The sequence below is a fragment of the Eublepharis macularius genome, chromosome 4 (assembly GCF_028583425.1).
Source record: "Eublepharis macularius isolate TG4126 chromosome 4, MPM_Emac_v1.0, whole genome shotgun sequence".
NCBI lineage: Eukaryota > Metazoa > Chordata > Lepidosauria > Squamata > Eublepharidae > Eublepharis > Eublepharis macularius.
In genome coordinates this window covers 168,059,017-168,085,883 of record NC_072793.1, presented here as the reverse complement: position 1 = coordinate 168,085,883, position 26,867 = coordinate 168,059,017, and the positions used below count along the sequence as shown (strand labels likewise).

The 26,867-nt window shown below is 44.5% G+C and overlaps 1 protein-coding gene across 1 annotated transcript; it reads right to left on the bottom strand.

The window, feature by feature from the left end:
* Window positions 1-3,025: 3,025 nt before the first annotated feature.
* Window positions 3,026-26,867, bottom strand: LOC129327140 (zinc finger protein ZFP2-like). Its single transcript, XM_054975608.1, has 9 exons — window positions 26,797-26,867; window positions 25,885-25,967; window positions 17,022-17,141; window positions 12,750-12,875; window positions 12,356-12,418; window positions 10,083-10,172; window positions 9,518-9,540; window positions 8,546-8,652; window positions 3,026-6,270 (listed from the first exon to the last, which is right to left on the bottom strand). The coding sequence occupies exons 2-9, from the start codon at window positions 25,924-25,926 to the stop codon at window positions 4,859-4,861; spliced, it is 1,983 nt and encodes a 660-aa protein (XP_054831583.1). The 5' UTR covers window positions 25,927-25,967; window positions 26,797-26,867; the 3' UTR covers window positions 3,026-4,858.

Genomic DNA, 26,867 nt, shown 5'->3' with positions numbered 1-26,867 from the left:
GGGTCTCTGGAGAAACTGCATGTCTAAACTGCAGCTATCTTTGGTTCAGGCAGAGCCCTCTTCAAGCCAACTTCTTGAACAACCTTTTCTGAGAATAGAGGCTCCTGGTACTGAGTGACCTTGTGAGATAAGGTGGCCATCTGGTTTACGAGCTAAGGCTTCCACGGTGCAGTGTTTTCTTTTACCAATTAACATTCTTTTCTGAAAGTACCATTCTGACCTTGGAGGGGAGCTGGTGTCAAGCTGCAGATTGGCCTCCCCACTCCTTCCATACGTTGCGCTTTTGACTTGGTAACACTAATTCTTGAATTCTTGATTGGTCAAAGGGCCCAGACCATTCTAGAATCCAAGACTGATACATTTGCTGCCCTTCCATGAGGCAGGTGGGCTTGTAGTTAGGGTTACAGCCAGCCAGGGCTCATTTCGAGGGGGAACACACAGGAACGCAGTTCTGGCAGTTCCCCAAAGAGTCAGGTGGCCCCGCCCATCTGACTCGGCCATTTTGGGCCCATTTGGGGCCGAAATGGTCTGGATTGGGCCTCTGACAGGTGGTGGATCACTCCCACTCAGCAGTGGCCCAATCCTGACCATTTTGTGCCCTTTTCCAGCCATTTTGGGCCCAATTTCAGCCCTGAATGGCCAGGATTGGGTCCAAAACAGCCAGAATAGGTGATGTCAGGGGGTGTGGCATATGCAAATCAGTTATACCAATGACACTTCTGGTGTTGGCAAGAGGCGTGGCATATGCTAATGAGTTATGCTAATGAGTTCCTCCAGCTCTTTTTCTACGAAATGACCCCTGAAGCCAGCTATGCTGTGACCCAGCTACGGCTTCATTTCTGGGTCCCAATTGGACTCTGTAAGAGGGAAGCTGAGCTGCAACCATTCTTCTGTTTTGTTTTGCTGAACCTGTGAAGTTCTGTGCGCCTCTGAAAAGAGACTGTTCTGCCTAAACTCTTGTGAATTGCAGGGTATGTATGTTAGTGCTATTTGCTCTAGGTTTATTTGTTTTTATCCCCACAAATTGACTTGTGTTACTTTGTTTGTCTTTTTGCACTCTAATAAATTAAATATATAACCTTTACCCTGTGTGGGTCTTGACTCTGATACCTCAAAAAGCCAGCCAAACCCCATGCCCTGCTTTGGACCACCTACCAGCTAAATACTTTGTTTCGGGAAACTCTACTTGCAACCCCAACCTTGCAAGGTAGACTTTTCTGAGTTCCCCTATGGGCTTGAAGTTTCTCCCTTGCTTTAAAGCCTGGGGATAAATATAGGGAGTGGTGGCAGCGTTTCAGGCTAGTGGGGGGAAGCAGTCTCTCACTGGAAAGTTTGTTACATGCTGTTAACTCAGATACCAGACGAGGGTGTCTGTATGTTCCTGCCCCTGAGCTGGGTAGGAACAACAGGACCCCGTTGGGAATCCTTGATAGGGTCAATACCTACAGACAATACATGTTCCCAAGAGGCAGGTCTTAGCATCTTCAAGAGGAGATGATAATGCTGGAAACCTAGTTTCTAGAGATCATTTTATTGAGCTTAAGAAATGGAAAAAAATGCCTGAAAGGTATTCAAAACAAAGCATATTCATATTCAAAGCAAAATTAGAAGAAAAAAAGAGAACCATAATCATAAAATGAACAGAATCAGCAAAGGGGATAGAGAGAATGAAATAAGCTACATAAAGCCAAATTTAGACGCTGAACAAGTATTAAAAACCATTTGGAGATCCCTTTCCCGCCATCATTTGCAGTAGGGCCATCCTAAGCAGGGTTATACCCTTATAAGTCCGTGGAAGTCAGTAGCCTTAGAAAACTGTAACTTCATTTAGGACATCTAGATTTAAGTCCAGTAGCACCTAAGAGACCAACAGGATTATCAGGGTATAAGCCTTCTGTATCTGACAAAGGGAGCCCCGACGCGTGAAAGTTTACACCCTGAAAAATTTGTTGCTCTTGGTGCTACTGGACTCAAATCTTGTTCTACTACAGACCAACATGGCTACCCACTTAACACTGTTAAGATTTCACTGCAAGTCAACTTTTGCAATTCAATTACCGTCCTGGGGCTAGATGCTGTCACACAGACTGCACGGGACCCCAGATTTTGTGATGGTGAGGGATTGCTCTTTCAAAAATATAGCTAGGAGGGTTAAAACAGAAGAGTCTCCTTGCATCTGGGTCTACTTATGCATTCTAGCATAGTTCTTTGACATTTAATCTCATCATATACAGGGAAAATGCTGGTATTTCCAACAAAGGACACCACCCCATGCACAATCCAGGTAGGTACAGCTTTAGGAGAGGACTGTACCACATCACGGAAAGGGTACCTGAATCAGCTTGGGGTTAATCCAGATGAGAATATGATGGGGCAGAGATGCAGTTGCCTAAAATCCACCTCAGAGGAGATGTTCAGGACAAGAAGATATGGAGGAGGAACCCTCTGGGTTTTCCCATTGCCTGTTTGGGGTGCTCAACAGGGATGAGTGGGATTTCTATCACAGCTCAGCAAAAAAGAAAGGTCCATGCTATCTAAGAGTTCGCCTCCACTACTAATGTAAATGTTTTATCTGCCACCCCCCACCCGCCCGCAAAGAACACTGGGAAATGTCGTTTCATAAGAACGTTGAAAATTCCTTGGGAGGCCTGTCCCCTTTGGCACTTCATACAATTCCCAACAGTCCTTGTTTGAGTATCTTAATAAGTCTTTCATTTGTTTTAAGTGCTGTAGTGGAAAGAAGTGAGTCAAAGCCAGCACTGAGGTGCTTAGGAAGAGCGCAGCCAATTTGCGAGGCCTTGTCTAGACAAGCACCAGGAGGAGACGGCAGAAGATGGCTGAGATGTTAAAGTGGTCAAGTACTGTTTCAAGAGCCTTTCTGAGAATGCTCTTAAGAACACAAACTACCTCCAAGTAGAAAACTAGTTTGCAGGGAGAAAGCTTGTAGCCAATTCTGTTCTGTGCTATGCCCGTTTTCTATATGCAGGGAGCTTTAAAACAATATACTACAGAGAGCAATCCTAAGCAGGTTTACTTGGAAGTAATTCCAGTTTTATTCAGTGAGGCTTAACTCTTAGGAATGTATTCTTAGAACTGCAACCATATGCTTGTAGCGTTATCAGACCTCTTACTGCGGCATGCAGAGGAGGCTGCTGTTACACGGAACATGGTGGGGAAATTCTGAAATGTACCACATGCAGGTGGGGAGGAACCACACAGCATGCAATAAAGCCACCAGCTTCACAAGAGTGAGGCACAGTGCAACTCCTTCCCTGGTGTGCTATTTTCTATACGCAGAGAAGCATCTTTTTTCTTTTTCGTATGGGGGAGCATTCAAAATATCCATCCCACCTTCAGTTTAGAAAAGAACAGCTCAGAATTCTATTACCTTGTAGAGTCCAGGTCAAATGAACTGTACCTCCTTCAAACTGCTGATGGGTGAAATACACGTTTTTGAATACATCAGAAAACCTCCATACAAAAAATAAAAGTAGCACAAGAGGAAGAATTCCAATTTTGGGGTTAAAACGACCCTGTATTAAAAATGTACACTTCCTGCAAGAAGAAAAGTTGTATATAAAGGAGACTGCTCATCTCATTTCCTGCTCTACTACTTTTCTACTTCCATTTCATTTTTTGAAAATGGGGTTTTATTCAAAAGTGCCGTTTCCTTTTCCCTGAAGCTACCGAGTTCCTCCTGCCATTTTAGGACTCCACCACCATATTTTTCTGCATCTATAGAACAAACCAAATTCGATTCAAGTTCACAGTTGGATGAAACAAGAAGTGAGTTCAACTGGTGGGCAACACATGGTTCAAGTGAGATGCTCCAGTAACAAGGTCATCCTAATTCTGACAAAGAGAATGATCATAATATCTACAAAATAAATAATATGTACGGCAAGCCAAGCCTGCTTACGCAAGTCAAAATGCTAATAGGAGCAGGGAGAGCATTCATTTCCCACAGTAATTCATCTAAAACAGATCTTTAGGACTGGGCTACTCCTCTACAGGCCAGCCCATCTCTCAAGGTTAAATTTAACTTCCCATTAACAGCCTTTTGATCACATCCCACCCCCAAATCATCCGCGTGGAATCAAACCTGTGTGACACATCAGTAAATCTCATGCTGACCGGCTGTCGGCCATCTTTGAGTGTTGGTCAGTTCATTGTAGCCAGCTGTGTATCTACCTCAGGTGCATTCCTGCCAAAGTCTCTTTATAGCTTATTTCTAGAAGATAGAATTCGTTTTTAAAAAGCCTTAGGCTGCATAAATAGTCCACTTAAGGATCAGCAAATGGGGGTCATCTCAACCAAACCAGCCTCCTGCAAAGAGGTCCTGCTTGGCAGCTCAAATGTGCCACAATGCAAAAACATATTTCAGGCAGGGGTGGTGATACAACCGGCCTCATAACCCTGACAGGCCTTGTTTCACTAACCTCATTTCTTCCAAGTACACCCTTCTCCCCTCCTGGGGGGTCTGAAACCACTTTTCTTTTTTGGCAAGGATGGAGGAAGCACTAATCACACAGTGCTGTTGCTATGCAACTACCACAGCCTCCCCCTTCTCCCCTCCTCTGCTGAAAACCAACATGGAGGAGGGATAAGAAAGAGATCCAGAGGGATAGGAAATGGGAGGAGGGAATGGAGAATGTAAGGAGGAAGTGACCAATGGTAAGGGGAGGGGGAACTGTCCCACCATCCTCGTTGCCTCCTCAAAAGTTGTTGATGACTAGACAGTCCTAGCTGCTGTTTCCGTATCAACCAAAGAAGTCTGATGTCAGCCGGGCCTCACTTCCTTTATGCTATTCTCTCATTTGTAAGTAGACACGAGCTTTGGTGGAGAGGGAGGGCTTTTTCACATTTTAACTCCATCATTCTCTTCCTCCATTGACTCCGTATAGGTCTCTTCAGATGCCTGTGAGAGGTCCGACATAAGGCTCAGATTCACACACTCGGGACACTTTTCTGGATTCTCTGCACTTGATGAGAAAATCTTCCCACAGTCAGCACATATAAAAGAGTTTACACCCAAGTGGCTTCGTTGATGGCGAAACAAGGCAGCCTTAGCCTTGAAGCAGCTCCCGCACTCTGGGCACACATATGGCTTTTCACTGGTGTGCGTTCGCTCATGAGCAATGAGCTGGGAACTCTCCCGGTAGCATTTCCCACAATCCAAACACATATAAGGTCTCTCACCTGTGTGGGACCTCTCATGCGCTACCAGGCTGGACCTTTGGATAAAGCCCTTTCCACACTGGAGGCAAATGTATGGTTTTTCTCCCGTGTGGGTTCGTTCATGCTTGCTAAGACTAGATCGAACGGTGAAGCTCTTCTCGCAGTACATACACTGGTACGGTTTCTCACCCGTATGAATCCGCTCATGGGCGATCAGCTCCGAGCTCCAATTAAAACCCTTCCCACACTCTAGACATTTATGCGGCTTCTCGCCTGTGTGGGTCCGGATATGCGCCATGAGGTGGGAGTTCTGGCTGAAGCTTCTCCCACACTCGGAGCAAGTGTATGGCTTCTCTCCTGTGTGGATGCTCTGGTGCCTTATGAGGTCCGCACTCAAACTGAACCCTTTCCCACACTCGAGGCATTTGTAGGGTCTCTCTCCTCGATGGCTCTTCTCATGCAGGACAAGCGTGGCTTTCTGGCTGAAGCTCTTCCCACACTCTGTGCAAGTGTATGGCTTCTCACCTGTGTGGCTACGCTCGTGGATGATGAGGCTTGAACGCTGGTTGTAACTCTTCTCACACAAGAGGCACTTGTAGGGCTTCTCGCCAGTATGGGTCCTCTCATGCAGCTGAAGGTGGGAGTTCTGGCAGAATCTCTTATCGCAATGGGAGCACTTGTACGGTTTCTCTCCTGTGTGGGTTCTCACATGCGTATTCAGGGTTGACCGCTTCCCAAAGCACTTTCCACATTCATTACACTGATAAGGTTTGTCAACTGTTGGGGTTTTCTCTGGCCCCCCAAGTTGAGAGCCCTGGCTCAGACTCGTCCCAAAGTTCTTTGAGATATCTTGGCTTTTTTTTTGGAGAAAACTTTGCTGGACTGCGAACTCGCTGAAATCAAAGAAGCCTCCTCCAAAAGGAATGGAAATCGGCCCTCTATTTTCCAACAGGCCACTCTCAGAGGCACCTGCCTGACCTTCGCTTCTGGAGAAACTGACTTCGTCTCCTCCCCACATCATCCGGTTCAGCTGCAGGCGCTCTGAGCTTCCCAACGAAGGCTCTCCTTCCTTGTGCTCCCCTAGCCAGCCAGCTGCAGAAACAAAGGTAATTAAGATACAGGTCATTCAAAAGGAAAGACTACAAACATTTGAGATGGCTGAACAGATCCTCTACACAGTGTCAAGTTATCAATCCCTATGGTCAAGGAGATAAAACAGAAATAGGGACACATTTAACATAAGATAAGGCATCTCTTTGAAGATCTTAATAGATAGGTCTGAAGGAATGAACATCTGAACACGTTCCTATGGGTTCCCGGAGGTCAGAAAACCTCTTGGTTCTCTCAAGTTTCCACTGAGCAACATCGCCCCTTCCTCTTACTCTGGGGAGGAATTTACCAAAAACAACTGGAAATGGAGTGGCACATCAAGTTCTTGGAACCTGTATTGCCATTTAGGGTCTCCGTCTAATGTCCATGTGTCCTGTTTCACACCTACAAGCAAATGCATGGGACTACCCAGGGCTTTTTTTCAGCAGGAAAGCAGTGGAATGGAGTTCCGGAACCTCTTGAAAATGGTCACATGGCTGTTGGCCCCGCCCCCTGATCAGAGGGGAGTTTAGATTGCCTTCCGGAGGGCAATCTAAACTCCCCTGTCTGGAGATCAGGGGGCAGGGCCACCAGCCATGTGACCATTTTCACTGAGGGCACCCCACTGAGTTCCACCACCTCTTTTCCCAGAAAAAAAGACCTGGGACTACCTATTGCACTTTTGTGCTCCTGCACTCAACCGATGGTGAACTTACCCACTGCCCCTTACTACTCTTTTGCTAGCAAGACCGAATAGGCATGGTGTGTTTACAGAGGTCAAGGCTTTGAGCATTTAAAATATGAGTTTAATAAACAAGAATTAAAAAGAGTACACATAGTCTTGGCAAGTTTCAAGCTGAGCAAGGATACAAAGGAAACACACAATCCTCTCACGCTACACTTGAGAAATGATGTTTAATTAGGATAGGCTAGTATTTCTCAGTCGTAGTATATAAAAGTCCTCAGAGTTGAAACTTTTCTCCATTGTCCCTCACCATGTGGGCAAGACAGACTCCCTAGGTAAATGTTAATCCAAGGAGAACAAGATGGAACAGAACATCTTTCCCGTGTCCTGGGAATTTATATATTCCCTTGGGAGTCTGTCCCCACTCTCCATTAGTTGTTCTGATCTTCCTGCCTCAAGAGGAAGAGAAAACTATCTAGCCATTTGGCTTTCCATAATTCTTTCCCTTGAGACAGAATCTCACATTTAACAAGGTGTGAGATGGCAAACCCTGGCCTTCCATTTGCATAACAAAGAGCTCAAGTTCTTTGCGGAATCAGATGCTTTGCAGAGTTCTGAGAGAGAGAAAGGTCTTTCCGGAGATGCTAAGGACTGGACCTTCTGTCATAGCTCGTTCCCACATTTGAACTGAAAATGGATTTATTTTATTTTTACTTCATTTATATCCCGGCTTGCCCCTCAATGGGGATCCAAAGTGGCTTACATCATTCTCCTCTCCTCCATCCCCCCCCCCCACAACAAACTCTGTGAGGTAGGTTAGGCTGAGAGTTTGTGACTGGTCCCTGCCCTCCAAGTGAGTTTCCATGGCAGAGTAGGGAATCTGACCCGAGTCTCCCAGTTCTTAGTCTGTCACTCTGGGAGCCAAACTACAAGTGATGCCTGACACTAGTCGGACACTTGTCAGCTTCCCTCAAGTTGTGATGGGAAATGTAGGCATCCCAGTCTTGCAGCTTGGCTCTCCGACTGCTGTCCAATGGACTTTTCAACAGTCACTTGTCCAACATTCCGCCAAGCTGCCTACATTTCCCATCAAAACTTGAGGGAAGCTGACAAGTGTCCAACCTGTGCCTTTTGTCACTTGTAGCTTGGCTCTCGACACTACACCACACTGGCTCTCACTGGCTGAATTCACTCTCACTGGCTGGCTAGTCACTGAATTCATCTTCAGGCAGCAGTGTATGTTTCCCCAGCCAGATGCCCGGGCTGCCAAGATTAGTATAGTCTCTGATAGACAGCAGCTCTCTAGGGTCTCAGGTCAAGGTCTTTTGTACCATCTACTACCTCATCTCTTGACTGGAGATGCCAAGGATCTCTTCCAAAATACTGCCTGCAGTTTTTAAAGTACATTTCTGTACCGAAAGCTGCTTTCCTTTTCCCTTTTAAGAAGAAATTGACTCAAGAGCCGACTTTACAGCCCTACAGGGGCATCTGGCTGACCACAAGAGGGGAAATCTCTAAGCAAGCCTAATTTGTCGGATTCTGTTCTTGTGCCTTCTAAACTCTGTTTAGTGCCACTGATGGGGAAAAAATCACCTTTGAGGCTCAACATCATCTCCTGGAAGGTTGTATTGTTCTGACATAAGTCACCATATTTCTGCCTTATTTCCTCAATTCCCAGGGCAGGGAGACCTTCATCTTCCCTGATGGAAAAAGGAGAGAAATTAAAATGAGGAGAGGCATAAATGTCTTTGTATTCAGAAACTGAAAACGGGTGAAGCTGGGCTTGGAATAAGAGAAGTCATGGATCCAAATCCTGTACAAAAATATACAACAGCCCTGTCGTGCCTTGATGGGCGGGGAGTCTGCCTCACAGAGAATTTTTTTTCTTTTTTGCCCTTCCTGGAGAAACAACAGTCTCCGCTTCTGCACATCACAGCCCGGCCTCTTGAATCAAATGAAACAAGAGTGAGTAGATAACGGGGAAAATCTCCCAAAGCCTCTGTTGTTCTTTGTAACAACAGCAGTAGGGTGGGAGTTGGATTTGTGTGGGTCAATGGGAAAAACCAGTAACTGCCCATACAGGTGCATTCTCTGTGGTGGACTCCTCCTTGTGGAATAGCCTGCCCAAGGAGGTCAGAAAGGCTCCCACACTTCTGTCATTCTGCAAACTGGAAAATGACGTTGTGGAGAAGGCTTAAGTGCCTGGCCCTGGTCCAAATCAGGACTCCTAATACCTGAGAGTTTACATTTTATCAGGGAAGTTGTGAGCCAGCATACCAGTCAACAGTGTAAGGCTTAGTTAGACCCTGAGTGGGGATGCAAATTAGGGCCTCCCCTTCCACAGACTTAACATTCTAACTACTTCACCACACTAGAAAAGTATATTTTTTCACTAAACAAAGGAGGGAAACGGATTGTTATTAGCAAGAGAACTGGATTCCTTTTTCCTCCAGGTGGGCTGAAAGGCAGAGGATCCCCTTAACATTTTTGAATAGGATCATATACATGCAAATAAAAGAGAGATTTTCATGAGCAAAGAGAGACCAGAGAATGCCCAGCTCTTACCTGCTCCCGATGCTTCCAGCCTCCTTTAGGGGAAGAAGGGAGGGAAAGGAGAGAGAGGAAAATTTAATCAGCCATGAATAAGGAAAAATTAATCACTTTTCAGAAAACATTGGGTCGGATGGAGAAAAACTGAAAAGACAGCGGGTTAAAACACAAGCAAAGGGCAGTACGCCTTGGCATGGCACATAACTGTGGAACTCACTGCCACCGGATGTTGAGACAAACAACAGCATATCTATACCTATATATCTATCTTCCCTTACCTAGCAAGTTCACAGTGTCCAAAAAGAAAAAGGCCTGAGGGGTAGTTTGAAGGGTCATGACAAAATTGTGAGTCAAAGCCAGTCCACTTGGCTGGATGGACCAATTATCTGCCTGAGGGTAGGCCAATCCATACATTACATGACATACAGAACAGCGCCCCTAATCCTGTATTTTGGATCAAAAAGGAATGCGCACACCAAATAGCAGAAAGTCAGATTACTCTTAGGGGGGGGGGAGGATTGGCGGTAATATGCAGCATGACTTGCTTGCTCGAGCCACCTATATTTAGCGGAAAGCTTACCACAACCTCCTCACTGCCGCTCTCCTCATCAGCAGCCTTCTTTTCTGCACCCTGTGTTGCCAAATCTCTTACTTCTGAATCCAATGAAACCTTTGAACAGAGACATCACCAACATTAACACCATAAAGTTCTTTTGATTTTTTAAAAAATGGCTTTTTAAAACAAAAGACATATTTCATGCTCTAAGACAAGTGTCCCAAATGTTGTGAAGCCTGGGGGCACTTTTTTGGTAAGTCTGAGAAAGGGCCACGGGTGCTGCCACGAAACGGCCACCACGGGGGTGGTATTGGTAAACTAATAACAAAATGGTTGCCACAGAGCCAGTCTCAAAACACTGAGAGGCTCCACAAAACACTGGGAGGTCCCAATTCATGCATCCTCCAACAATATAGGCAGGTGCTTCTGTGGGCACTCCCAAGAGATGCAAAGGTGACGTTCCTTAAGCTCTTCTGAAGAACTTCCTGTTCAGAGGAAAGCCAGGATGAGTTCTGCATTTTAGTAAAGAGACATCGAGTGATTCTGCACACGCTGGATAATGCACTTCCAATCCTCTTTATAGATCATTTGGAACGGATTTTTTCGTGTGCAGAACAAAAAACCCACCTCAAAGGATTAATAAAGTGCATTGAAAGTGCATTAGCCAACATGTGCGGAATCAGCCATCATTTGGTTTTCATTTCTCAAGAAAGGGGAGGGGTTTTCTCCCAGCACGGCCACAGAGAGAAGCTATCAGTCCCAGAGACATAAAAAAATTCTGTGCGCACTGAAGCTGTGGGCATACAGATATGATCATAGAATCACAGAGTTGGAAGGGGCCATACAGACCTCCTAGTCCAACTCCCTGCCCAGTGCAGGATCAGCCTAAAGCATCCCTGACAAATATTCATCCAGCCTCTTCTTGAAAACTGTCAGTGAAGGGGAACTCACCACCTCCCTAGGCTGCTGATTCCACTTTTGAACTACTCTGACCGTGGAAAAGTTCTTCCTAATATCCAGCCAGTACCTTTGTACATGAAATTTAAGCTCATTGTTTCAGGTCCTACCCTCTGCTGCCAACTGGAACAGCTCCCTGCCCTCCTCCAAATGACAGCCTTTCAAATACTTAAAGAGAGCAATCATGCCCCCCCCTCAATCTCCTCTTCTCCAAACTAAACATTCCCAAGGCCCTCAGCCTTTCCTCGTAGGGCTCAGTCTCCAGACCCCTGATTATCCTCGTCGCTCTCCTCTGTACCCTCTCGATTTTGTCCACATCCTTTTTGAAGTGAGGCCTCCAGAACTGCACACAGTACTCCAGGTGTGGCCTGACCAAGGCAGTATAGAGAGGGGCTATGACCTCCTGCAATTTCGACGCAATGGCCCCTTTGATACAACCCGGGATTGAATTGGCCTTTTTTGCCACTGCATCACACTGACTGCTCCTATTTAGTTTGATGTGCCTGCCTGGGTGGGCTCAGGCACTTTGCTCGTCAATCATCACACAGGAAGTGATTCACAACTCCCTATTTCCATCCCCCATTCCACTCTGAACCCTTTTATGCCCAAGTACATCGTTTCAGGTGGGTGGCTATGTTGGTCTACAGTAGCACAGCAAGATTCAAGTCCAGTAGCACCTTAGAGACAAGAAGATTTTCATGGTATAGCCTTTCAGGGGCCAAAGCTTCTGTCGTCAGGTAACTGATGAAGAGAGCTTTGACTCTCAAATGCTTATACCCTGAAAACCTTGTTGGCCTTTAAGATGCTACTGGACGTGAATCCTGCTTTTATGTCCAAGATTCAAGCAGGCCCCAGGAAAAATGCTGGTGAGCACTTTTAGCATTTCTGGGTACCACAGAGGATGGAAATAATTGCTTTTGGATAAATAGAATTAAAATAATGCTTCAAAATCCCAATATTCTCAGAGATTCAATGAATAGTTTTACACCTCAGTGATACGGTTTTGGGCCAAAACAGAGTCCTGGTGAGTGGGAAGCAGCCATAGAGGCCATTTAGTCTACCCTACCGCCAATTCACGAAATCCTAGAGTATCCCAGAGAGACGGCTGTCCAGCCTCTGCCTGAAGACTTTGGCCATCATCTCCCTCCGTAATTGCTTCCATTGTCAAGCCATTTAACCTCAGGTTCAACCAAAATCTACAACTTGCACTTACTACGTCAAATCTGGAGCAAGCCTTTGCCCTCTTCCAAGGGGCAGCCCTTCAAGTATTTGAAGAGCGCGATCACATCTCCACTCAAGACTTCTTTCCTCCAGGCTAGATATTTGATATCTATGCTCACCTGTTCTGAGGGGACATCGCCCACCAGGGATACCGTTAAACCTTGTGTTCCTTCTTTTCCCCCCTGAAAATTTAAGAACAATTGTTGAGTGCTGTGTTTGCAACCCTACAAGCAATTTAAAGAGCCAGCATGGCACAGTGGTTAAAAAATGTCAGGCTAGGACTGGGGAGAGACAGGTTCAATCCCTAGTCATCAAAACTATTGCGTGACCTTTAGCCAGTCAGCATGACCTACCTTATAGGGTTGTTGTGAGAATACAATGTGAGGAAGGAAGTATCTTATACATGGTATACAGTATATCACCCTAAGTTCCTTTGGAGGAATGGTAGGATATAAGTAGAGGTGGGAAGGGGCATGGTTAGTGAAATGTGGCAGTTGCCCCAAAGGAACCCACCAAAACCTCATTGTCGTTTCTGTGTTCTTCCTCTCTCTCATCTTCTATCACTAATTCTTCACTGCTGCCCTCTTCTTCTGCATTAAGCCTGTCGTCTCTCCTTTTGGGTAGACCAGTCAGCTTCTCCTGCAACAAGGAAGGGGAGGAAAAGGAAAGAAAAAAGCATGTTCACAAAAATCTGTCTGTGCTTTGTTTTGGTCTGTGCGAGGGAATGAGGCAGCCGAATGCTTTTCAGACTTGGGGTGTGTGTGGAATTCCAGCACTGGAAGTTCTTTTACAGAAAAAGAACTCCATGCAAGCCGAATACTAGCACAGCAAGAAGAAAGGCTGAACTGCCCCTGTGCCGTCCCTTGGTAGACTGTGTCAATTTTCTATTTATTTTTTAAAACAGAAGTGAGTGTTCCAAAATGGCAGCCTCAGCTTGCGGTCTGAAGCGGTGCCCTTTCTTCTGCCGCTTTGTTGCCTGTGAACCAGGCCTCAAGCCTAAGCTGTCCATGCCCCTTAGTGGCTTCGCTGTGATCCTGTCAAGGAATTTACTGGCAGTCATACCGAATGTATGAGCTTTTCACAGGTTTGATTTCATTCAGGTAGCATAAGTAGGCCTGAAATGGCAATAGTTCACAGAAACTGCTTGTAAGACTCTCTGAGAAGTTACAGACAGGAATTTTTCCTCTCACTGTTCCAGCTCATAGTTATTCTCCCCGAAAGACAGCTGCTTAGCCAGCAGAAGCTGGTTCTATTGTTTGTCAGGAACAGTCAGTTATCTGCCAACAGAAATCTCAGGACAAAGAAGAATGGCACTGAAGTGGTAACTTGTGCTGAACGTAAAGTATCATTTCTAAGCTCAGGAACGTCATGCTGTAAAGATGGTGAGAATCAGGCAATTTGGTAGAAGCACATTTTTTCACAAGCACACCCTAAACAAGCTCTCAGCATGCAACGGTATATGAATTTCTCAGATCTGGATTTCAGTGAGGCTTCTTTCTTTTTGCAAAATCGCTGGCTAAGAAATGTGGAAATTTTAATTCATTCTTAAATCCAATTTAGGTAGAATAGGAATGTCATGTATGCTCATTTACTTTTAACTGTTTTTATTTATGCCAGTGCTATATGTGTATTGGGAGCCAGTGTGGTGTAGTGGCTAGTGTTGAACTAAGATCTGGAAGACCCACATTCAAATCCCGCACTCTGCCATGGAAGCTTGCTGGGTGACCTTGGGCCATTCACATATTCTCAGCCTAACCTACCTCACAAGGTTGTCGCAAGCAGAGAATAATGAAACCTGCACTGGGTCCCTACTGGGGAGAAAAGTGAAGTATAATAAAGTACGTGACAGTATAATCTGTTATCTAATCATTTCACAAATTATTACTTTTAAATAACAGTTTTTAATTATAATACTGGGTGATTATTGGCTGGGGAATACAAGCTTTTCACACTGACCTTGGAATGAACAAACTTCTGACCTTTCCTTAAGTAAGAAAGTTGAGCCCTGTGAATGGTGAATGCTTACCACGTAATCCTGTGACCTAGTGGTTGGTGTAGTGTTTTAATTCAGCCAAAGAGACTCTTGCAGTGCAATCCTAAAAAGAATTACTCCAGTCTAAGCCCATTGATTTCAATAGGCTTAGACTAGTGTAACTCTGCTTAGGATTGCACTGTTAGTTTCTATGAGGTTGTTTTAAGGATAACCAGACAGCAGAACCCACAGCCTTAATCTCGGCCAAGAACAAAGAAATCACTTGCCAAGTGTTACATAGATGCTGTCTTACACCTATTCAGCTTTTAACAAGGTCTTCTGCAAACTGAAGGAAGGGCTCCTGAACATAGTAGACGACCTGGTGTGGCCTCAGAGTCTGGGGATTTCATTTTTCAGGAAAAGTTAATTCAGACACACTATGACTTTGGAGGTGGTAAAGGGGATGGAGCCCTCACCTGCATGCTGAGCTACCCTGATCTCATCAGATCTAAGCAGGGTCAGCTCTGGGTTACTACTTGGATGGGAGACCAATGAAGTCCAGAGTTGCAGTTGTGTGTGTTATTTGCTCTCAAGTTGCTTCTGACCTATGGCAACCCTGTGAATTAACAACTCCCAAACAACTACTTATCAGCTACTGCGCTCAGTTCAAAGTATTGGTTATCATTTACAAAGCTCTTCATGGCCTTGGCCTGGCATACCTATGGGACCACCTCCCTCCCTATGTTCCTCCACGGCAGCTTGGCTCATCTGAACAGGGTCTCCTGCAGGTGCCACCCTGCACATGGGCAAAATCAACAGCAGCCCGTACACAGGCTTTCTCTGTGGTGGCCCCTGCCCTGTGGAACAGCCTGCCTGAGGAGGTCAGGACAGCCCCCACTCTCCTAGCTTTCTGCAAACGATACAAAACTGAATTATTCAAAAAGGCTTTTGTATTGTAGGGAGGAGTTCTCAGACGCTTCACTAATGAGTTAAGGACCATAGACTTCACCACTATGTTGCCTTACATACTACCTATTGTCTTAAATATGTGCTCCTATGAGCTACTTGTGCTTCATGTGGCCTAATGTCAGCCCTAGAATTGCCTGCGTTCTGTTTCAGCCTTTCTTCAGCTCTGTATTGGATTCTTACTAAAGCTATGTCTTTGTAAAATTGTGTTTATTTACCCTATGGCATTGTTTATGGAAATGGCCTTGAAATTGACTGTACTAATCTCACACTGTGTAATCCGCCTTGAGTCCCACTGAGAAAGGCGGTGTCAGATACACCCCACCATATCTGCCATGATTGTCTTTCTGCATAATGTTCTGAACCTCTGAGAATGTGTAGAGGGGACATAGTTGCTGCTTGGCTGTTAGCTGCTTATCTTGCAGGTGTTTTGCTTTCGATTTCCCAGCCGGCTTGGGAACGTGGCCTTGGAGTGCTGGCTGGAGCCGTATCATCCTCCCTGAGAACTGGAATGAGCTCATTCCTCCCCACCTTCTCCCATCTCTCCTAGATCCTGGACACTGCGCCAAAACCCTAATGGTCTCTCTGTCCCAGGGGCGGGAACATCCCCCTATAATTAACATTGCTTGTCCACTTTGCATCACTTCTGCCAATGCTACTGTCCGAGTATCTTGATACTGAGTGATTCCGCACACGTTGGATAATGCACTTCCAATCCTCTTTACAGATCATTTGGAACGGATTTTTTCGTGTGCGGAACAAAAAATCCACCTCAAACGATTGATAAAGTGCGTTGAAAGTGCATTATCCAACGTGTGCGGACTGATAGATCTCTTTAATAAAGTAACTTTAACTCCTACACTTGAGTGTCTGCAGTGAAGTGCTTGGGGATTGACCTGGCAAGACCTGACAGGTGAACTATAAATGACATAAATAAATAAACGAATAAATAAATTAATAAAATGCCTTCTTATTAACAACCTTGCTCAGATCTTGCAAATTGGAGTCTGCGGCTTCCTCTATTGAGTCAACCCATTTCATTCTGGGTCTTCCTGTGGCCCTCCACTTTCCCCAGAATTATTGTCTTTTCCAGTGAGTCTTGTCTTCTCATGATGTGACCAAGGTAAGATAGCTTCAGTTTCATCATTTTATCTTCTAGGGAGAATTCTGGTTTGATTTGAGGTAGATGCAGAAAGAAAGCCCTATGGGCTTGTCCTAAATTAGCTGTAACTTGATGTCACTTTTCACTGTCAAAGTGGATGGACTGCTGTCAGAGTACAACTGGGACATGCCCTTTTACAACACAGCTCTATCTTAACAATAAATACATACAAGTCCCTGGATGTAAACAAGCTAGCATGTTAGGGAAATCAGTTCTAGCACAGCCTACTTTCTGCAGTGCCACTTTTCTACTTGCAGGGAATTGGTAGACAGGCGGTCACTCAAAACTGGCATCTACCACTTGAAGCCTGAAGTTCCACTTGACTTCCTCATCCTGTGGCGCACACAGACCAGGCCATGTGAATTCCTTGGTCAGATGGTCTAGATATTAAACGGGTTTGGAAGTTAAACTAGATTCAAACCTGGAGTGCATGCATGTGGGTTTTATGAGTCCTTCCCCACACCTTGCGCTGTCTCAGCAAGCTCAACCCCCTTCACTACATACATGCACATGCACACATACAAACCCTCCAGTTAGTGATACAGCCAATATTCAGAGTTTTCCAATTTTCTGGGGCATCTCTATTGAACTCAAGGGAGAAATATGGTGTGAGCCAGGACTGGGTTCAAATCCTTCTCTTACAAATGAACGCAACGTACCAGAACCAGGCCACTGAAATACGTACCACCAGCTCATCGCTTGTCACGCGCTCCTTTTCCTCTTCCTCATGGTCGATCAGCTCCTCAGGCCCTCCCTCATGCGCTCTCTCTTTTTTAAGTTCAGTCAGATGCTCCTCTGACACCTCCTGATGGATGAGGAAGAGAGAAAAAAAGGAGGGAAGGTCATGTCAAATCTCTTCACACACACACAAAACACATAGGAAGCTGCCAAGTTAGTTTGGTCCAACAAAGCCAGTCTGTGTTTGCCCTGACCAGCAACGGCTCTCCAGGGTCTCCTCTGTGACTGGAAATGTTGGGGACTGAACCCAGGGCTTTCTGCACGCCAAGCAGATTCTACGCTGCTAAACTATGGTTTGTTCACATGGAAGGGCCTTAGACTGATTCAGCCTAGCAATACTCATTCAGTGGCTCGGGAGCAACATGTGACTCTTCTCAGCACTGTAACCCCACCTGGCTCCTGCCTCATATTCCAGGAACGTGATCAAGGGAGGCAGGGAGGGAAGCCCTTCCCCTAGTCCAGAGGCACAAGGGCTGGCTAAAATTCAAGAGGGGGGGGGGGAGAAAGACAATCCTACATGCAGAGAGGTACTCTGGTCAGTAAAATGGTTATTAGTTAGGTAAAGGTAAAGGTGCAAGCACCAAGTCATTACTGACCCATGGAAGAGGGGGAGTGAGCATCGCATCAGAACATTTTCTTGGCAGACGTTTTGTTATGGAGTGGTTTGCCATTGCCTTCCCCAGTCATCTACACTTTACTCCCAGGAAACTGGGTACTCATTTTACCGACCCTGGAAGGATGGAAGGCTGAGTCAACCTTGAGCTAGCTACCTGAACCCGGCTTCTGCCGGGATCAAACTCAGGTCGTGAGCAGAGCTTGGGCTGCAGTACTGCAGCTTACCACTCTGCGCCACGGGGCTCTTGGTATGTAAATATATAAATATTAAATATGGTTATTAATTACATATTTAATATTAGTAGTTGTATTTTATATTATTGTATTTGTGAGTTTGGTGAGGTGGAACACAGGGAATACAGTAGTTCTGTGGCTCTTCTTGACAGTAAATGAAATTCAGCTCTCTGTGAGCCACACGGTGAGTACTGCTGGATTCAGCACCTTTAGTTTATCAAGGCTAGCACTGTCTTTTATTTAACAAATGTATATCCCAAAGGATCTTGGCCTGCAGAAGTAGTTTCCAATAAAAACAGCTATCAGTTATACAAATATGGGAGTATTGTGAGCCGTTCTGGAGGCCTCACTTCAAAAAGGATGTGGACGAATTGGAATGGGTGTGGAGAAGAGCAACCAGGATGATCAGGGGCCTGGAGATCAAGTCGTATGAGGACTGAGGGACCGGGGAATGTTCACTTTGGAGAAGAGAGGGCTGAGGGGAGACCTGATTGCTCTCTTAAAGGCTGTTACTTAAAGGCAAGACAGCTGTTCCTGTTGGCAACAAAGGATAGGACTTGAAACAATGGGTTTAAACTATAGAAGGGAAGGGAAGTTAGGAAAAACTTTTTCACGTTAAGAATAATTCAACAGTGGAATTGGCTCCCTAGGGATGTGGTGGTTTTCTTCTCATTGGCAGTCTTCAGTTGGACGAATATTTGTCAGGGATGCTTTAGGCTGTTCCTGTATTAGGCAGGGGTTGGACTAGATGGTCTGTAAGGCCCCTTCCAACTCTATGATTCTATGAAATCTTTGCTTTGAACCCTTTTAAAATGGAATAAAAAGATACCAGAGACTGACAAACGGCTTCTAGTTTATGATACTTACGGATAAAATAACTGCATACAGGAAATTCTGGAGAGTATACAGAACTATGCCACAAATTAAATTTAAAAAGATATGGTATCTGTTTATTATATATTAGAATAGGATTGAGCTGGATGAATCTGTTAAGGATGAAACTTTGAATTATATTTAAATGTAGACGCTCATCTGAAGTTCATCTGTAATTAAGAAGTATGGAGGCTTCTGTTAGAAAGGACTTTTCTATCAGTTGTCACATTTATACTCTTGCTTGTCTCACTGCATGTAATGTACGGTTATTTATGGTCAGCTTATTTTACTCTTCTAGATATAAACGTGAAAAAAGATGGAATAAAAGATTTTAATCAAATAAAGAAGCTCTTAATCTATTAGGAGTTTTATCCTTCCCCATTCTCCAAGAAGCTGCCGTTGTCCGCTCTGATATTTATCTTCACAACAACCTTGTGAGGTAGACTAGACTGAAAGAGAACAGCTGGCCTAAGGTCACTCAGCCAGGTTTCTGGATGAGTTGGGAATTTGAAACTAGTTCCCCATTCCTACTGCATCAGACTATTTATAAACTTATACAGAAAAGTCTACTTATGAGCTCTTCCACTAAACCTAATGCTGCCTATTCACAGAGAAGCAGGCAAGTTTTCCCCCTGTGTGTCTTTGCCAAGCCCATTTTTGCTCATATGCAAAGCACTCATTCATTCATTGGAATGGAGGACAAATTCACCTTTGTGAGGCAAAAAATGATGGTGTTTGAGAGTGTTAAAGGCCATCACAACTTCCCACAACAACAGCTTCAGTGAGATTTTTCTTTGCTCAGTCTTTCGATGGCCAGAATGTTATGAAATTTAATGTTAGTCTTGTACATTATGCAGAATGTATGTAACTATAGGCCTTGCCTTTAAAAAGTTGTAAGTTAGTATAAGTTAGCCTGAATAGTAATGTATTATTGGATCTTCTTTGGACTTCCCGTAACAAATGCATTATTCTAATGTACAGTTATTCAGCTAGTGCCGGGCACTTCTGGAGTACCATCTCAGGAAGAGCTGGTTGTCTGCCAGCATAAATCCCAGCAAACAGAAAAATGACACTGCTGGTAGTTAGAAGGTAGCTTTCAGAGTTTCTCTTAAGAGTTTCATTTGTATGCTCAGAAGAACACAATGAAATAGACAATTAAGCAGAAACATGGTTTGCCAGCACATGCTCTGTATTGTTTAGGTGGGTAGCCATGTTGGTCTGCAGTAGAACAGCAAGATTTGAGTCGAGTAACACCTTAAAGACCAACAAGATATTCAGGATATAAACTTTTAAGAGTCACAGCTCCCTTAGTCAGATCTGACTAAGGGACCGGAAGCTTGACACTCTATATAGTCTCTCGGTGCCTTTTGACATATGTGAGTAGGCCTGAAATCTGCATGTAAGACTACCTATAAAGTCACAATCACACATTTTCACTCACTGCTCCAGTACTGATAATATCCTTGAGAAAGAATCATTTAGCCATACTGAACTAGTTCTGTTGTTTGTTACAATGGCTTATGAATAGCTGGTTGTCTTGCCGGCATAAATCCCAGGAAAGAGAACACTAAGTAGCAGTCAGAATGTAACTTTCAGGGTTTTAATAATAATAACATTTATATACCGCCCTTCAGGACAACTTAATGCCCACTCAGAGCGGTTTACAAAGTATGCCATTATCATCCCCACTTAAAGAGTATTATTCGTATGCTCAGAGAAACATCATAAAAAAAAGAACTTATCAGAAACATGTTTTTTATGCATATGCATTCTCTCTATTGGCTTCGGAAAAATCACATTGCAAATTTACGATGCCTAATGGAACATACTAGAGAATTTCAGAAGAAAATCAGCCTATGTTTTATAGATTACAGAAAAGCTTTTGACTGTGCGGGTCATGAAAAGCTATGGATGGTGTTAAAAGAAATGGGGGTGCCACAGCATCTGATTGTTTTGATGAGGAACTTGTACTCTGGACAAGAGGCTACTGTCAGGACAGAATATGGGGGAACAGAGTGGTTTCCAGTTGGCAAGGGTGTCAGACAAGGGTACATATTATCTTCCTACCTGTCCAACCCCTATGCATAGCACAGCATAAGGAAAACTGGATTAGATTTAGAAGAAGGTGGAGTGGAAATTGGTGGAAGGAACATTAACAATTTGAGATATGCAGATGACACCATGTTACCGACAGAAAATAGTGAAGACTTGAAACAACTACTGATGAAAGTTAAAGGAGAAAGCGCCAAAGCAGGATTACAGCTGAACCTCAAGAAGACAAAAGTAATGGCTAATAAGGAATTACACAATTTTAATGCTGACAATGAGGAAATTAAAATTGTTCAAAATTTTCTATTCCTTAGCTCAATCATCAACCAAAATGTGGGAGAGTGCAACCAGGAAATCAGAAGAATATTGAGACTTGGAAAAGCATCCTTGAGGGAACTAGAAAAGATCTTTAAAAATAAAGATGTCTCTCTGGGAATCAAGATCAAGATAATCCAAACTATGGTATTCCCCATTACTATGTATATATGTGAAAGTTGGACAATGAAGAAAGCTGACGGGAAGAAAATTGATTAATTTGAAATGTAATGCGGGAGGAGAGTTTTGCAGTTGCCATGGATGGCCAAAAAGACAAATAAGTAGGTTCTAGATCAAATCAAGCCTGAATTCTCCCTAGAAGCTAAAATGACAAAAACTAAGGTTATCATACTTTGGTCACATCATGAGAAGACGAGACTCTCTGGGGAAGTCAATAATGCTAGGAAAAGTGGAAGACTGTAGGAAAAGAAGAAGACCTAAAACAAGATGGCCTGACTCAATAAATGAAGCCACGCCTACCAGTTTCCAAGATCTGAGCAAGGCTGTTAATGATAGGACGTTTTGGAGGTCTTTCATTCAAAGGGTCGCCATAGGTTGGAGTGACTTTACGGCACCTACCACACACTCTCTATATATCACATTGGACACCTTTTTTGCACTGTTTATAATTTTTGTAATCCTAGTCCTATCGCATTGTTCTTAGATCTCGCATGCTATTTGATTACATTGGTTTTACACAAGGTAAGCCACCTTGAATCTCAGTGAGACAGGCAGACCATAAAAAATGTAAATAAACATATACACTCTTAGTGCCTTGTGATACAAACTTCTGAGATCTGGACTTAGTGACGTTACTTCTTTTCTGCAAATGATTTGGAGGTAAGAGACTTAGAAATCTGATTCATCCTTAAATCCAATTTTGATAGAATAGGAATGTCATTGTCATGTATGCCAGCATACCTGCCATTATTGTATTATGCGTTTGGTACTGAGCAGTGCTGTGTGCCAGAATTCTATTCTGTATACTGTGTATGTCATCTGAGAGTGTTTTAACTGCTAACATTAATTGCAGGAGATCCAGTGGGGCCTCTCCGTTATCTGTTGAAAATATGTACTTTCACTTTTCCAGCAAATGTCCTTGAGGCGAGCTGCTAGCAGCGAACATTGTATCTTTTTCCAGAGACTGGGTTATTTTCCTTTGTACTCCCTTTAGTCTAAACTAAACCGTTCCCATGTAACTTCTTTGGGGTTTCATGCCAGAATGTCAATAGACACCAAAGGGTGGGAAGTTTCCCTATAATTAGCAATGCCTGTGTTTGAATTGTCACTTCTGCCAATTGCCACCTTTGGGTGAACATCTGTACTGTATGGATCTCAATAAAGCTACTTCAACTGGAACACCTGCGTGTTAACTGTGGAGGGCTAGAGGGACCTAAATGCCAGGGACTGACAGTCATGTACACTCTTATTTTTAATATGTTTTGCTTATGCCTGGGAGATTTGTGTATCCTTGATTCTTTCCTATCTAATTTTTTTCTTGTTAGCCTGATTTTAACACTTTATAACTAGAACACGGTGTGATTAATGGCTGGCAAAACAAGGTTTTCCCAACGAACTTAGGTTTTTCCTTTCAGTCAGAGGACTGGACTCTGGAAAGGGGAGAATCCCAGAGGCAGAATCTACTCAGCAGTGTGGGATTCACTCCAGTTTGCTGAAAGCCAGACTGACAGTCACTCTCAACCAAAAAGCCACATTCACTCCCATCCCTGGCATGAGACCTACACCTCAGGGAGGCTCACAGCTCACCCATTTCTCAGGCAGCAGCTGTTTCAAGGTGGGAACCAATTACCAACAAGCCCCGCCCCGCCCCCAAGCAATGGCCTTCCCCGCTTTCCTGAAATATGGGGCAGGTGCCACATTAGCGAACAGTGCTCAGGAAAGGTAACACGTCAAAGAGCAACAAAGTGAGTATCGCTAGGCTAGCATGTTGCTAAAATTCGACCAAAAAGATTTTAAAGTTTCCCTATGGCTGTTTTTTAGGAATACCCTGTCTCAAGTAGGTCTCTTAGACGAGCAGGCCCTCTCCTAATCTGGCACTTCAACCACTACATGCTCTGGTTCTCATTAATCAAATAAGTTCCTGGTTATACAATTTATGCTCTCAAGTTCTTTACTGAAAAGCCCAGCATACACTGTTGAAAGCTTATGCCGGTCTTCATTTTGCATTATATTGAATGCAAACATCCAACTTACAAGCTGTTCTTAAGCAAATTTGCAAAGATTTAAAAACCAGCAGAAATCCAATAGAGAGCTGAAGAAATGCTGAATTCTATGACTGACATATCATCATAGAAACTACCCAATAGATCATTCTAGTTTGGTGTAGTGGTTAAGAGCACGAGACTCTAATCTGGGGAACCAAGTTTGATTCCCCACTCCTCCACTTGAAGCCAGCTGGGTGACCTTGGGTTGGTCACAGCTTCTAGGAGCTCTCTCAGCCCCACCCACCTCACAGAGGGATTGTTGTGAGGATAATAATAACATACTTTGTAAACTGCTCTGAGTGGGTGTTAAGTCATCCTGAAGGGCGGTATATAAATCGAATGTTGTTGTTGCTATTCCAGCAACCTGCTTCACTCATTGGCCAATCAGATGTCCCTGGAGAGCATAGAGGTTGAAACCACCTCCTGTGTGCGCCCTTGCTCCCCCTCCCCCCATGCTATGGAGAAATAGAGAGACAGCCTCTGAATACTGACGCGTCATTTGGGAAGAGGCAGTGGCTGCATGTTAGAGCATCTGCTTGGCATGCAGAAGGTCCCAGGTTCAATCCCCAGCAACTCCAGTTTAAAGGATCAGGCCGTAGGTGAGGTGAAAGATCTCTGCCTCAGACCTGGAGAGCCACTGCTAGTCTGAGTAGACAATACTGACTTTGATGGACCTATGATCTGACTCAGTAAAAGGCTTAGATCCATTACATGTTTATTGAAATGTCTTTGAGATTGACTGTACCGACTCACACTGTGTAATCTGCCTTGAGTCTCACTGAGAAAGGCAGATTATAAGTAACGTAAATAAATAAAATAAATAAATTAGAAGGGCCACTGGTCTGATCCAACATGGCTTCTCTTAAGTTCTTAAACAAGAGAAGAAATCCATTTAACTAGGACCATGAGCCTTGAAAACTAAATGGAACCTCCATGTTCAGAGGTAGTATACCTCTTGAATATTAGTTGCTAGAGACAAAGAACCAGGGAGGAATTTGGCTTTCATAACCTCTTGCGCACCTCCCACAGTAGTGGTGGCTGGTGCTTCCAAGAAGTGGGTGTGATTCCTATAAGCCCCCCCAGCTACTCCTATCAGGCCTTCAGCTCTACTCATCCAAAACAACTTCCACATACTCAACCTCAACTTCTGGAAGTCCCTGCTAACATCCAACACAACCAAAATGAACCTGCATGTGCAGAGACAGTATACCCCTGAACACGAGACTCAGGGTTTTTTGTTTTTATTCATTTTAGGATTATTATTTTACTTATGTTGTAAGCTGCCTTGAATTCCTGCAAGACAGAAAGATGACTAATTAATGTTTTAAATAAATTAATTAATTGAAGAGTTTGGGCCCCTGTTCAAAACACAGTATTGGCCAGCGGGACAAGAGGGATTTAAGGCCAAGGTAATAATCTGAGTACAAGGTAGAGCTCTCATGAGTCCCCACACTTCAAACATGCGCAGTTCATCCCCTTTCACCACAAATCCTAAACAGAACTTCCTCAAAACTAAAACTCCCCCCAGCTACCCCACCAACTTCCTTTTAATTTGCTGATACAGGCAGACAATCCAAGAAGTGCATCAGTTCACCTGTGTGCTGGGAAGAGATTGTCCTGATGAACTTCTGCCTCTTAAATAAGGTGAACAAGTCTCAGAGAAGGGCCCTTCTCATCACCTGCTCTCAAGATCCTTGTAACTGAATGATCCAAGGATTGTACCCAAGATGTCCTGCTTTCAAAGCAGGGGGCCTATCAACTAGCCTTGGCCCCTTTCCAAAGACTGCAAAAAGAGGTGCCCTTGGAGCGCTAAGCCAGGGAGAGGCAGTATTGTGCAGCGGTTAAGAGTGTCAGACCAGGAACTGAGAGAGCTAGATCCAAATTCCTACTCTGTCACGGAAGCTTGCTGGGTGATTACGGGCAAGCCACATTCTCTCAGGCTAGCCTACCTCACAGGGTTATTGTAAGGATAAAATGGGGTAGGGAGAACCACATCCACTGCCCCAAGCTTCTTGGAAGAATAGAAAGGCACCAGACAGAAACGCACTCCATTTTCAACATTTTAATAGTAGTAGGTCAGCGCAGGGATAAGTTTCCTTCGCTTGCCTGGCAAAATTCCTCTGCAGATGCACAAGAGCAGAAATGACTGGTGCACGTTTTATTTTCTGGTGTACTGCCCAGACTTATACCAGGTCAGCTGACTGATCCACACTGCCCAATACGGTCTATTCCGATTGGAAGCAACTCTCCTGGGACCCAGGCAGAGAAAGATCTTTTCTACTAGCAGAAATCTTTTTCACGGAACACATCAGGAATTGAACCCAGAACTTCCACATGCAAAGCAGGCGCTCTACCCACTAAACCACTGCCCATTCGTCTTGTAAACGTTCTACACTCATTCATAATAAGAACAGAGCAATCTTGTTATGATGCTAGCCTATCAGGATTCAGGAATCTGCTCTGTTACCCACAGATCCTCTGCACCTCCTAGACCAGTACCTGCATGACCTCCTCTGGAGCGTTCCCTTTTTCGCTGTCCATGGTTAAGACCGGCTGATCTCCCACAAAAGACTGCTGCGTTCCTGTTGGGAGAGAAAGAAGCAGAAAGGAGTGGGGTGTGAAAGAAATAGAGATTTTTGGCTTTTTGAGACTGGATTGGGGGGGGGGGAGAATACAGCTAACAGCACAATCTTCTCAGTGGGATGGAACAAGGGGTAAGGAGACTGAGAAGTTTGAAAAGACTTCAAGGATATCATTAAAGGCTTTCAAAAAATGTTTTCCTACGCTGGCCACGGTTGAAATCCGACCCCGACAAGGCGATCCTCAGCAGCACAGGACGTGTTGCTGGGACAGGAAAGCGTTCCTCTGAGAATGCACAGAGCGCGTTCTCCCCTTTCCCTGCGCAACCAACGCACCCCAAGGACCATTCAGAAAAAAGGTAAAGCGGAAATTAAAAAAACCCGACAGAATCTTTCTGAGCATGTGCAGAATGCACACACCTATTAAGAAGCGCAACCTCCTTTCCCCAGCCTCTGAGAAAAGGCTTTTTGCGAGTAAAAGGGTGATGCAATCAGTTGAGAAGAGAATGCTTCTGAGCATGTGCAAAGCACCCCTCCTCCCCACACACACACTCTCTGGAGAAGGAAGGCCTTCCAGAAGCTGATGCAATAGGAAAGACCAGGATCCTTCTGAGCATGTGCAGAGTGCACCGCCCCATCGTTTGCATTATCAATCCCCAACTCCTCCTCCTCCCTCCCATCAAAGAAACGAGGAAGCTTCCCTGGAAAGTGGCACGATCTATTGCCTCTGATCATGTGCAAAGTTCATTTCCTCCCACCGCCAGACAGGCTTTCCAAACAGGCGTAAGGGCGGGTGCTCTCTGTTTTAAAATGAAAAATAAATACCGACAACCTTGCAGATCAGCTCCCGAGGCCAACCTCTAACGCTTGGGAGGATTGTCTAAATTGCAAACTTAAACCGGT

Coding starts and splice junctions, on each gene's coding strand:
- LOC129327140 (XM_054975608.1), bottom strand. CDS start 25,926: ATGGACAGCGAAAAAGGGAACGCTCCAGAGGAGGTCATGCAG. Junction 10,173..12,355: donor GCGATGTCCCCTCAGAACAG/GTGAGCATAGAT, acceptor CTCTGTTCAAAG/GTTTCATTGGATTCAGAAGT. Junction 6,271..8,545: donor GATGATGTTGAGCCTCAAAG/GTGATTTTTTCC, acceptor TTGTTTCTGCAG/CTGGCTGGCTAGGGGAGCAC.